Genomic DNA, 13,396 nt, shown 5'->3' with positions numbered 1-13,396 from the left:
ATCACCCATATGTATAATCCGCATTCTGTGGGGGGGGAAAAAAATGAACAGACATTTCCATATGTTAGTTTTTGTGTTATTTATGTATTTTTTTTTTCTTTCTACTTTATAGGGACGTCAACCAGAAAAACAAAACCAAATTTCTTCTTCGGCAAAATTTGTAAAGATGATACAAGTTGATAGATTTCTGGATGTTCATCAACAAATACGTGTTTGAAAAGGTGTGAAGGAGGGAGAGTTAACGTTGCTTCAAAGGCTGGGAAGTGATGCTCTTACTCCATCTAGTGAAAAGAGAGAGCAAATCCCTTCACACATTTGAAGAAGTGCCTGTGCGTGTGGGCGTGCGTGTGTGTGTGTGTGTATTTAGTGTTCTATTACAGTAACATTTTAAGAAATGCAATTTAAAAGATATAACCATAATTCAGCACAAATGTGCAGACATATGAGAGCAGGAAAAAATATGAAACGTAAACATTTATGCGGATTGATGATTACATTAATCTGCTTTGCTTCAATGTTTCCTCTAGACAAAGAAATCAAGAGGGCTTTGGGATGTATCCATATTTCTGTTGATTTGTAACGACGCATCCATCAGTCAGCCAGAGATCTAAAGCGAACAAGATCATCTTGATCAACACAGCTAGGCCAAACGTTGAAAAATCGCTTAGGTTTTTTTTTTTTGTTTTTTTTTTTAACTATTCATTAAATGCATTTAAAACTAAAAAGTCCCATCATTATCCAGCCCATAAGTGCAACAGCTATCACTATATGCTTTAATACACTTTACTGCGATTAAAACAACTCTGATAAAAGCTTGGGAGAAATGCTTCAATGCATAAATAAGAATAAACTTGCAATTCCTTCATTTTCCGTTAGATTCAGAACTACATCTATCGAGGGAACGTTTCTTCTTTTTTATGTGTTATTATCTTTACCAAAAAAAAAACAACAATCATGGTAACAGAATCGGCAGATCTCACCAAAGACGGACAATCCGTATTGGTTTAGAAAAAAACCTTCATCTCTGAGTCTATTTATTTCCGTCTGAAATATTTTTCAAAGAATGTGTAAAATTGGGCACAAAATTTACATTAAAGATATTATTAACAATACTAATTATTGTTATTCAATATACACAGTCCAAATCTGCATCAGAAATTGCATTTTTATCATTGATGATTTTCAAACAGCATTTTCCAACATGTTTGCTGTAAAAAAAAAAAAAAAAAGACATAAGTTCAATCCAACGTCTGTGACATTTCCAGGGATAAAAACGCTGGCAATTTGTGGGACACAGAAAGCTCTGTCGAATTATGCGTGTACTTTAAACGTCAAATTTGTCAGAGACAATGTAGACTGGCGCCTAATGGCTGATCTACCTGACAGGGCTTTTTGTTGAAGTCCACAGAAAGTCCACGGGAAGCCTTCTATGCTCTCCAGCAGGGCCTGGTGCACTTATAAGAATGTGCTCTATGTAACGAAAAGGGATGGCAGCAATTAGAAAACAAAAGAGGTGAGGAGGAGGAGGGGGCCTGGTGATTGTAGCTGGAGCACTTCAATACCCAGTTTTTGCATTGTCAATTAGAGGAAGCCACAGAGTGTCAGAGAAAGACAGAAAAAAACTGATATTTCCTGATGATTGATATTTGCAAAATGTATATATATATATTTTATTTATTTTTTTTATCATTGTGGCTACTGCAAATCTAACACAAATCTTTTACAATGTGTATATGTGCATTATTTTTTACCTTTTTACCATTTAATCTGTTTTCCTTTTCTGAAATGAATTGGGCATCTAAAATGTAAGCATGTTGGGGGGTGGGCGGGTAAACTTGAAAATCAATACTTTGGTGTGGTAGCAAAATTAAAACCAAATGCTACAAGACGTTATGCACAAGCACACTTTCAGTCCATGTAAAAATTTAATAAGCTGAAAGCTTATTTGTCTGATTTGCTGGCTTTTTGGCTTCATTTTGGCAGGCGTACGCTGCAGAAGGTCACCAATTCACCTGTAAGGAGAGAATTTACCCTGCCTAATTTTTCCTGTCCTTCAGGTGCAGCCTGCCACCCTGCTTTGCATTTTAATGAAGACTACATGTTTATTAAATCTTAGCGTGCCCCCCTCCGTTTTTTTTTACAAAAAACTCTGAAATAAATGGCTTATGGTTACCAGGCAACGCAAGTTGATCAAACATGCTTTGCCCTCCCCCAATTTGAAGCTCATAATTCATCATCTATATTCAGGCATCAGTTCTTAATTAGATTAAGATGCATAACACCCCCCCCCTTCTGAACTGAAATCCTATTCACGCAAATGAATTAGCACGCAAACACACACGCGTGCGTCCATGTGCGAAGCTAGAACAATTTAACAATGAATTATAAAACGCTTAAATTGCAGATGAAAGGCGATTTATGGCAAAGTTCAGACATTTCTAAAAATATTTACTAAAATAATATTTAAAAAAAATACATTTTTGCTTTTGTGGGACCAGAAAATCCTTTGTATCATAAACTGTAATAACAGGGAGATGCTTTAGATCCTGTTTATAGTTCAGGGAATTTAAAAACCATCGTACATAATACTTATAAAAATATAAACAAAATACATCAATTAGGTCATTTGGAGAACTTATTGTAAAGTATTTGAATTTACAACAAAAAGATAGTGCCTTTCTGTCTGTGCTGCCCCCAAAAAGCTAAGCTGTGCTTTTCACTTCCTGAAATCTTAATCAACGCAGCCATCTACAAATGAGCATGAAAGACTCAGTTTTTCCTTTGTTTGTTTTTATCTAATTCGTTAAGAAAAAGAAAGAGAAAACAGCAAGGGTTCTTGCACAGTTTGCTTTAGCTTCCAGGTAAAGTTAAAATGGGTCATCAAATTTCATCACAATTCTCAAAGGTCCGACCGTGGAGAAGGAAGAGATGTGTGCATGGCAAACCAAGGACAGTTGGATTTGCTGCAAAGAGCACGGCTCGCTTTGCTCTCCCTGGAGCCACGGCTTTGATTGAGCGCCTGAAATGAGTCGAAATGTCACAAATCTCCGCCAGTATACTAGAAATGAAAATTGGCCTTGTGGCGGTTTTAAGGCTCCCATTAAGAGTGGGCTTAACGTTTTCTATTTAAGTGTGCCGTTGGAGTGCATCTAAAATACAACATTATTACACATCTCTGCGCACTCAAGGAAAAATGTTCCCCTGGAACTTGTCAATGCAGATGGGGTCTCGGCTTTATTAAAAAAAAAACAAAAAAAAAACAGAGCTCAAAATCAGAGGCCTTGGTAGGACAGAATGGTAGGAATAAGCTCGGGGGAAGACGAGCTTGAATTACATTTGCAAAAAATGTGTGTTCAGAATGGGAGAAATTGCCATGTGATTAGTAGCAGAATGCAGATTTTAGTCCTTGGTGCTGGCTTTGAAAAAAAACAAAACATTGGTAAATATAGCACATATGACAACTGAGTGTCTGGTTTTATCAAATACTAACACATCTTACATGCAAGCTTTCCTTGTTAAAACTGAATACACTGACTTGGTAAATCTACAGCCCTTCTATTTACCCCTTATTTCTTAGGTGGCTGGATTTTTTTTTTTCCAGGGAAACAGAAAAATGACTATCCTGGCTGCTTAGTATTCACATCACACAAAGTGGGTCTGTGTTCCTTATTTAGTCCCGTACTGTACAGCTGGGGAGCTGTCCAGCATGGAGCGGCAGTATGCAAATGAGTCTGGATTTGAATGGAGATGGAGGTAGACACAAAGCTCAATTAGAGACAGAAAGAGAGAAAGAGGTGGTGGCGGAGCGTCTGGACAGGAAGGGGGCGGGGAGAGGGAGAGAGAAAAAAAAACAAACGCTTAATGCCAACCTGAGCCAAACCAGTGTACAAACATGCCGAACCACAAAGCTGCATGCAAATATCCAGACATACTTCTAAATTCTCCAGCCCCGTCTTTCTAGGGGATCAGACGGCTCAGCTCTGCAGCGCGTTTCAGTCACACCAATCACACCAAGAAGATCCCGCATCATCCGTATCACACACACAATAAAAACCAAAAAGGTTTAAGGCCAGCGCGGGAAACAATAAATGAACAAATAAAAGCAAAAGAGGTGGCGGCCATTTTGTTCCTAGGTGTCATAGTTGATGCCCAGCAGCCAGCACGGCATATCACCTAACTGTCCTTGGAGGAGCATCTGACATGAGCACTGTCACCTCTTGTTACCCTGGCAACTGCAGAATCAATTATGGGGGATGGGAGCAGAATATGAATATTCACATTGCAAGGGAACCTTCATCAAAATTTATAATGTCTTCATACCGCGAGGGTTATTTTTTTCTACATTTGGGTATGAATTATTGACCTTGGTTTTTATGTGATGGAACAACACAAGATAGTGTCTAATTGTGAAAAGCAAGAAAATCACATTTTTATTTTCTGAATAAAAATGTGACCTGCATTTTTTTATTCAGCACCACCCATGGCTTCAACACTTTTTAGAACCACATTTTAATTAGTTACAGCCTCAAATTTTGGGCCAGTATCTACTACAGGTTTTGCACATCTTTAGTTGTGCCATGCTCTTTCCTTTTTATGGCGACGCTTTGAAGATTGTGCCACAAGCTTTAAAAAAAAAAAGCTTAGGATATTGCTTCATGAACATACCTTGCTTTAAACTTCTTTACAACTTGATCCCTTACCTGTCTGCTATGTTCCTTGGTCTTCATGAAGCTGTTTGCGCTGCTTTTCTCTAACAAACATCTGAGGCCATTGCTGAACATATGTACTTACAGGAAGATTTAGCTAAACTCAGTTGAGCTCTTGCTAATTGCTGCAAAAGATAGTTCTACAAACCACTGAGGTAGTGGACTGCTTCCATAGGTTTCACTGTTTCAGTAGTAAAACACTTTTAAAACGGTGCATTGTTGTCATTCATTGCACAATTATGCTCTACTTTTTGTTGGTCGGTCGCCTCACAATATAATATTAGAGCAGACCTGGGCATTTTAAGGCCCATGGCCAGATACATGGCATGAAAGTCCCCCAGTCAAAACAAAACACCGTATTTTCGTGTGCATGCGACACAGCTGTCTTTTATTTTGAAAGGGCTTGACGCACCGTTTATGAATGCATCTGACGACAGGTGATGCTAGCAGCCTAATACACGATCCCCACAAAATGTCATCTCACGGTAAAAAAAGAAAAGTTGATTCTGCACTTTTAACAAGGCATGGACAGCGAAATATTTCTTTATTGAAGTCAAAGGCAAGGCCGTGTGTTTAGTTTTGTGGTGCTTAAAGGAATATAATATCCACCGTCACTATGTGACCAAACACGAGAAAGAGATACAAGAACTTTTCAGAGAAAGAGCACGTCACTGAGTCGTCTGTACTATAGCCAAGTTGCAAGCTCAACAAACACTTTTTACAAAACGCCTGGCATCTAGAGGAGCTGCAGTCAAGGCAAGTTTTGTCATATCCCACAAGATTGCTAGGAAGAGCAAACCTTTCTCTGACGGAGAGTATATTAAGCAGTGCTAATATGTCCTGAGAATAAAGACGCTTTTGAGAACATCTCCTCTCCCGCCGCAAACGTAACGAGAAGGATTGAGGACATCGCGACGAACCTGGTGCTGCAACTGAAAGACAGCGTGAATGATTTTGAGTACCGGTATTTTTCCCTGGCTTTGGATGAGAGCTGTGACATACGGGACACTGCCCAGCTGCTCATCTTCGCGCGGGATCAATGCAGAATTTAGCATCACGGAGGAGCTGGCAGGCATGCGGTCAATGAAAGGGACAACAACAGGGAGTGAGCTCTTAGTAGAGGTAAATGCGTGTCTGGAAAGCTTGGGTCTGAACTGGGACAAACTGGTGGGCGTGACAACAGATGGGTGTCCAAATCTCACAGGAAAAAAGTTGGTTTATTAAAGAGAATCCAGGACAAAGATACTTGAAGCTGTCTATTCCTTGTAGTATTTCAGTTTTGGTTCTTACAAGTTTTCAAGTCATTACAGTTTCATTTTGTAATTACATTTTGTAATGAGTTATTTTAATGTTACCTAAAGTGATATTAGTTTTGTGTGTGTACCTCTTTAAGTTTCTGCTGCATTTAAAGTACTTTGTGGTACTTGTTTTCCCATTCATTTGCATCTGATTGGAGGTACTTTTGTGTTAGTCCTTCAAGTTGCAGCACTGCAGGTTCGTCAGGCTTTTTCCAACACTTAAAACCATTTATTCCTCATATATGCAGTTGATCAGTTGATTAATATAACACACACTATTTCAATTGTGGAGAGATTAAAAAGTTAAAAATAAATTCACATGTGATATTTTTTTAAACTATTAATTTGATAGTATTAATTCTCACTTCAGCCAAACCACAAATTAATTTTTATTAATATTTACTGAATATTCTTCTTAACAAAAGAATATGATTTAAATATTTTATTACAACAAGAGGTATGAGAAAATGAATAATGAGTCAAGATTAAATTTGAGTCATTGCTGGATCGGCCCTCCAACATATTTCAGATTTTTCATGCGGCCCCCTGAAGAAATTAATTGCCCACCCCTGTATTAGAGCATATGGTTGCAATGGACCAAAATAACATGGAAAGGTTCAAGAGGTGCTACCACTTTTGGTAAAGACAAATAAACCAATTCAAGCAAATTGTTTGCTTTGGGATTACTACCTTGAAGAAAACAGAAAAGCTGTTCTGTATTTGGGGCGGAGGGGTGGGTGCTCCCCAGCTTCTCCTCCTTCTCCTCCCATTCTGCACCAACCATTATGACGAGGATCATGAATAGTTTACAAAACTGCATACAGTAACACGTTGACGTCTTGCACAGCATCATCGGCAGATTTTTAGCTGACATTGGGTCTATGACCTGCAGTGCAGTCATTTCATATACAGCTGAAGTACAACAGACAGGAGTGCAGGTTCGGCTCTGAGGGGACGGAGCTATCCTAATCAGGGGAGACTGGCAATGCAATATAGGTGTGATTTCAAATAAAACACTGCTTGTACGATCAATGTAGTCTATTTCCCAAGGCCTTCTTTGCACGGTTTTATTTTCAACATCAAATCAGTTATTCAAGCAGGTCGAGTGTAAGTAAGGAAGAGGAATAGCCATTTCAGCCAAGATTACAAAGAGAATATATAGACAACTGAGAGAAACCCAGAACTATAGCACAAGAGTGAGCGCCAGAAATAAGTCATCACACACTGCGGAATTATGCGAAAACGCACGTGGCACAGGCACGAACATCCACGCAGACACACTCGGTCTGCGTGTGCGCGCGCTCGTACAGTAAACGTTGCAAGGCTCTCATCAATAATGCATCGGCACTTCATGTTTATGCAATTCGCAGGGCAGGCAAGACCGAGCGATGGAGTCGGTGCAATCCTGATTCACGCAGCACGCACAGGCTACAAGTCACACACGTCTACAGACAGACTGAGCTCTCACAAGTTATTTTTTACCGCCTGTGGAGAAGGAGATTAAGATTATAAAACAGTCTTCAGCACATACCTGTTAAGGCACTTTTTCTCTCTGATTCTGGTTTTTATGCCGGCTGGAAGGGCTCACAGTAACGCGCGCACTAAGGTTGTGCTGATATGCAAATTAAAGGCTCTGGCTCAATGCAGGGGCATTTATTATTCATAAATTACTCATGTTTATGCAAATGACGGGCTGATACGGAAACACTGGTGGGGGTTGAGTGGCTCAGTCTAAACATACTGTGTGATTCGATCGTCGTTGCGCTCAGCCATTTGTGATCCAGATTCAAACATTTGACCAACAGAGACAGTCAGGGAGTAGTCGCTGTGCTCTGAACTTTTCGAAGTAGGATTGGGAGGGTTAAGTTTTACATCCAAAGGTGGACTCTGTGCATTGTGGTCTTGCATTTATGTATGTAGCTAAAGCACGGGTTTTGTTGGAATTTTTCAATCTGAACAAAAGGTTTAATTTATGTCTTTTGTTTTGCATGAAATAAACTGCAATACATGGTACATATTCAGGTTAATGTAATAATTATAGTGTCTTTCAAAAAGTATTTTTTTACACTGGCTCATTACAATCACACATTTTGACCAGCATTTTTTGCCTTTATGAATTGTTGCCAAAAATAATTTAAAATTAAGTAAGGTGTTACTGTACAAAACCTGCATTCTCTCAAATAATAGGGATATATCATTATGGACGAAAGTTAAAATTAATACATTGAAAGACAAAAATAAATTGCCAGGTTAAAAAAAATTGAATGCATCTCAGCATGTCTTTGTTTGTTTGTTTTTTGTTTTGTTTTTATTTTCCACACTTCGTACCCGCTGGTGGTGGTAAAGTACTATCATGCTGTTCGCCAACCATCTTTCAAGCTTTACAAGAAGAAGAACTTTCTGCCCTTTTTATTTTTAACCTTGACCCTTTCTGGACAGGGAAAGTTAAATTGTAAAACTGCATTGTTGACAAACCTATTTTGTTTGTTTTGTTGTTGTTTTCATACTATTGGCACTTTCTGCACCCCATACTAACATTGTTTCGCGCACAGCACTCTACTTTACGGCAGCAAATATATTACGGTACAATCATACGTCATCATTGGAAGACTCATTCTGGCGTTCAACAATGGTGACGCGCTGAGATTCATATTAGAGTACTTTAGTCTGTTTTTACTCTATAAAATATCGACTTTAGCCTTACGAGGAATTTAAACCGTGTCTCTGAACGCACATAACCGGTGTACACTAAAGTCATTTAGTGGAGTGATGCTTAACTAGATCCGCGAGCGTAAGTTGCTGAATGTTGTGAATACATGTGAGCATTAGTCTGGTAACGTTGATCGGTTTTTGTTTATTCTTGTCAACTTTCTTTATATTTGTATATATATCCACATTATTGAGACGTTTTGTCCTCTTTTTGATACAGAAACCACCATGTTCCACAACAGCTCACAGAAGAAATTCTGGACTTTTAAAAACGAGGATGAACTGGAGCAGACGCGGTATACGGCCAATGAGAAATTCCGTAGGAAGGCGCTAGAAAGTGGAAAGGTAGGGTGAGGCAGCCTGAAATACAACCACAGCATTTTATAACATCATGTGTGCTTTCGTCGCATTTTGATTCTCTGTTGAATTAGCCCGGTGTCAGTGACTTCATGATCTTGGATCGCCTCGAGGAGGACGCGTTGTTTCGACACTACGAGAAGAGACTGCTGGACTTCTGCAACGCTTTTAAACCCGCGATGCCCAAATCTGTGGTGGTAGGTTTTGTGTGTCGAGCTTTCCGCAATGCAGCAGTCACTCCAACAGACTAATGAGCAGCATGTTTCACCTAATCCCACATCTGCAGGGTACAGCCATCATGTACTTCAGGAGATTCTACCTGAACAACTCGATCATGGAGTATCACCCCAGGATTATCATGTGAGTGCTGCTAATTTGGGAGTGCTGTAAGGTTTGATGTGGTTTCTATTGAACATAAATGCTGAATGTAATTTGAAACTACGTAACATCGTGTCTGTACGTATGGCCGTTTTATTTCACAACCTGTAATGCAAATATTGTGGACAGGTTGGAAGCAGATGCAGTATCTCACAAAAGTGAGTGCATCCCTCACTCTGTAAATATCTTATGTCTTTTCATGGGACAACACTGAAGATATGTTGCATAGAAGTCAGTATAAAGCTTGTTTAATAGTGTATAATCTGCTGGTCAAACATCCTGTAACTTCTGTTGCATCTCATTTAAGATATCAGAATGATGAGTTAAACCTGTTAAATGTGTGGATGTTTCATATTAACAACTCACTATGAGAGTTGTCAACAGTTTGTCTTATTCTCTGTTGACTGTTTTTAAACCACTTAGCGCCAGTGCTTCCCTGTAACGTTCTCCACCTTTTTTTTCTTGGCCCTCTCCTCCTTGCTTCAGGCTGACGTGTGCATACCTGTCTTGTAAAGTGGAAGAGTTCAACGTGTCCAGCACCCAGTTCGTGGGAAATCTTCTGCAGGAGAGTCCGGCGGGACAGGAAAGGGTCGTGGAGCAAATCCTAGAGTATGAGCTGCTTCTTATCCAGCAGCTCAATTTTCACCTGGTGGTCCACAACCCCTACAGACCCATGGAGGGTCTGCTCATTGACCTCAAGGTGTGTGCTCTCTGTTTTGATGATGCTTACGCTCGAGTAAATCATTCACAATTAAAGATAAGATGATTTTTCTCCCATCAGACTCGATACCCGACGCTGGAGAACCCGGAGTCGCTGAGGAAGAGCGCTGATGATTTCCTTACCCAAGCAGCCATGACGGATGCAGGACTTCTGTTTTCTCCGTCCCAGATTGCTCTGACAGCCATTCTGAACAGCGCCTCCAGAGCTGGCCTCAAGATGGAAAGGTACCAATCGGAAATATTATTTGAGTTGTCATTAATTAATATATATATATATTTCAGTCACCAATTACTTCCCCCATTTAGCTACCTCACTGAATGCTTGGGCCTTAAAGAGGACAAAGAGACTCTTTCGAAGATGTATGACTCCATGAAGCGTGAGTTTCACGGAGTCATTCAGTTTCTCTCCACAAGATGGCGATGCGGAGCTGCATAACCATCACTTCTGATTTGATTCAAGTGTCCTGTCTTTATTTATGCAGGGATGAAAACCCTCCTGAAGAAGTATGAACTTCCCAAACAGGAGGAGGTGAATGCTTACAAACACAAGCTGGAGAGAATTCACGCTGAATTTGCTACTTCAAGCAAGTAAGGAGATGAAGAAAGCTCTGGATAACCGTTTCATGCTTTCTAATGGGAAATACGCAGTCAACATCAATCATTGGGCAACAAACATCTTTGGTACCTGAAATACTAATAAGAATTAAAACAAAAAAAATGATGCAGAGTGATTTCTATTGAAAGTTTTTGACAATTCCTATCAGAGGTACCAACAGTTTTCGACTTAAATTACAATTACATATAAAATACAGTCTCTTATATATTACAATCTAAAGACTGTCCTACTATTGTAATCTTACAATTATTTTCAATTTCATTTGGTTCCATTCTTCACACATCATGCCTAAGTGAATAATCGCAGGCATTCAGTCGTATGCAATAACAGTTTTATTTAAGTCAGGTCGTATCTAAGATGCAAAAGGTTCGAGGTTCAGTCTCGGGTAGAAAAATAAAAAGGAACACATCAGCTGTATGAAATCCAGAGAAGCTGCGTCACTACTCGCGTCATTCACACCGTAAAGCGTTTCCGATGCAGGTACAGCTGCTGACTTATAGGCTTAGTGGTTGTGACTCATTTCTCTCCGGTGGCTTGCTAACACTTTGTGAGGTCCGCGGTATAGTAAGTGCATCTACAGTAAACTGTTTGGTAAACGTCCGAGCTACAACAGGCACAGGGGTCAGACTCTGCAGCTTCTCGAGCCGTCGGGCGGCCCCTGAGGCCGACCTCTACGGCTTCGTAAGGTTGATGAATCTGTGTGTGGTTTGACTTGGAGTGGAGCCGTATGAGAAACAGTCGCAGCAAAGGTGCACAGAGGAAACGCCACCTGTTGTGGTGACGGAGTGACGGGACGGGGGGGGAACTGCAACGTAGCTAAAGCTTTTTGTTTTCATCCAAAGGCATAGAGGGAGTAAAGGTGATGGTCTGTTAGAGCAGCATATATGTAGGCCCACACACTAAAGCACGATCCATTCAGGGTTAAGACATGCACAGGACAGGTTCTACGTATGCAGCTTTCTCAGCACTCTTATGCTACATCATACACAAACACAGTATTTCCTTATAAGACTAACTACATAACATACAAAGCAGCATATATGTATATATAAAAAGTTGGGTTCGTGCTGCAAGGGAAAAAAACAAATGCAGTGTAAGTTACAATGGTTTGGAAGCTTAGAAAAATCAGGTGAAAGGATGATTGTGAGTAGAAAGGGAATTAAGGCTAGTGTTGTCTTGGAAAGAGGTGCTGTGTTTGAATTCCCTGATGACAGCAGAAATTGCTACTTCCGTACTTTGGATCTTCTCCCCTCCAACGGCACGTTCCCCACAGTCTGTCCAAAGAGGAGTAGCCAAACAGGAAGCCCGTTAAGCCTGCTTCCTTCCCATAACTGTTCTAGACTTGTGAGGAAGTGATAGAAACACCAGGATAGAAAAGGTCAGATTTCTGCAGTGCAGTGCACCAAGATCCTCTCCCGCAAGGTCACCACGTCAAAAGTTTCTGACGGATTTTGGATTCAGACAAGGGCTTTGGAAAGACGATATTCAGTTGTGCAGCAAGGATTTTCCACGGTGGACGGTCGCGTTGCATTTGTACCGCCACGTGCGCACAGTAAACGGACAGACTCGCTCGGAGTCTTCAGTTTCATAACTCGTGGAACGAGGCGTCGCTTTGGCTGCGCGATCTTATTACGGGATTTGCAGGTGGAAATCCGTAAAACTCACATTACTTGGATGGCAGCGGCCAGAGACATGATGGTGCACTCTGTCCTGTAAAATAAAACGGACATGTTTTTCAAAGACACAAGCTGTTGAATGTTACTCTGATAGGACTCCTGGGAAAGCTACTGATATGAATGGGGTAAACTAGACTATAGGACTATGAAGATGAGGTGCAGACTACCATTTGGTGACCTTCTGGAGGACCAAAAGTGCCACAATTCAACACATAACTTTTTTTGCTTAATTGTTTTGATCAAAAGCAAATATTACTTTAGCATTCATTGTATCATATTCTTTTTCTGCCTCCTTTTCTCAAAGTCAGCGTTAGACATTTGTATAGTATTGGGTCAGTATTAAACGCAATTTAAATTCACAATGCATTCAGCAAATTACTGAAGAAATGTTGCATTTACTTAAATATCCAACAATTGAAATGTTTTAATTTCTTACAAACTTTAATAATTAGTGCTTTATTAGGTTGTGGCACATTTGGCACGCCATACATTTATGCCTAAAATCATTTAAAATGGTTGTATCATCAACAAGACAAAACATAGTTCACCACTTATTAATTTGCTTGTAAAACCGCTCCACTTTACCAAATTCTAATTATTTTTTTTTATTCTTGCAGCAAACGAAAAAGAGGATATGAAGAAGATGGCCATGTTGCCAAAGAACCTCGTTTGACCGAAGAGGTTGGACAGTTTTCTTCATTTGAGTAAAATGTTTATAAAATGTTTTCCCCAGAAATCTTAATCAGCCGCATTTTGTTTAATTGCAGGAGTGGACCGATGAAGACCTCCTATGAGATTGAGATTGTGGAATGAAACTGTTGAAAGTTCCTGCTTGACTCCAGTATTTTATGTGAAAAAAAATCTAAATGTGGCAAAATTAAGTGCACATTTCGGTTGTGTTTTCTGAGAAATAAAGGTATTTTTCTACTAGTTGTT

General features: G+C 39.9%; 1 protein-coding gene and 1 long non-coding RNA gene across 3 annotated transcripts in view; one reads left to right on the top strand and one right to left on the bottom strand.

Moving 5' to 3' along the window:
• The window catches only part of LOC122828269, a 44,558-nt gene extending 36,943 nt beyond the window's left edge, over window positions 1–7,615 (bottom strand). The window contains exon 1 of the long non-coding RNA XR_006370194.1: window positions 7,536–7,615. This is a non-coding gene — a long non-coding RNA (uncharacterized LOC122828269). The remainder of the gene's footprint in view (window positions 1–7,535) is intronic.
• A 976-nt stretch (window positions 7,616–8,591) lies between these two features.
• On the top strand, window positions 8,592–13,387 carry ccnh (cyclin H). Of its 2 annotated transcripts, none has more exons than XM_044111526.1 (10): window positions 8,592–8,795; window positions 8,934–9,058; window positions 9,145–9,267; window positions 9,357–9,430; window positions 9,935–10,148; window positions 10,230–10,393; window positions 10,475–10,545; window positions 10,651–10,756; window positions 13,078–13,141; window positions 13,228–13,387. In XM_044111526.1, exons 2-10 carry the CDS (start codon window positions 8,942–8,944, stop codon window positions 13,252–13,254), a joined length of 960 nt encoding a protein of 319 aa, XP_043967461.1. In that variant the 5' UTR covers window positions 8,592–8,795; window positions 8,934–8,941; the 3' UTR covers window positions 13,255–13,387. The 2 variants fall into 2 exon arrangements, with proteins under 2 accessions (XP_043967461.1, XP_043967463.1); XM_044111528.1 differs by having other exon boundaries at window positions 8,614–8,822.
• The last annotated feature ends 9 nt before the right edge of the window (window positions 13,388–13,396 follow it).

This window comes from Gambusia affinis, linkage group LG03, assembly GCF_019740435.1.
Source record: "Gambusia affinis linkage group LG03, SWU_Gaff_1.0, whole genome shotgun sequence".
In the NCBI taxonomy this organism is placed as follows: Eukaryota; Metazoa; Chordata; class Actinopteri; order Cyprinodontiformes; family Poeciliidae; genus Gambusia; species Gambusia affinis.
Note: the sequence above shows the minus strand (reverse complement) of the source record. Positions and strands in the feature narration are given on the sequence as shown.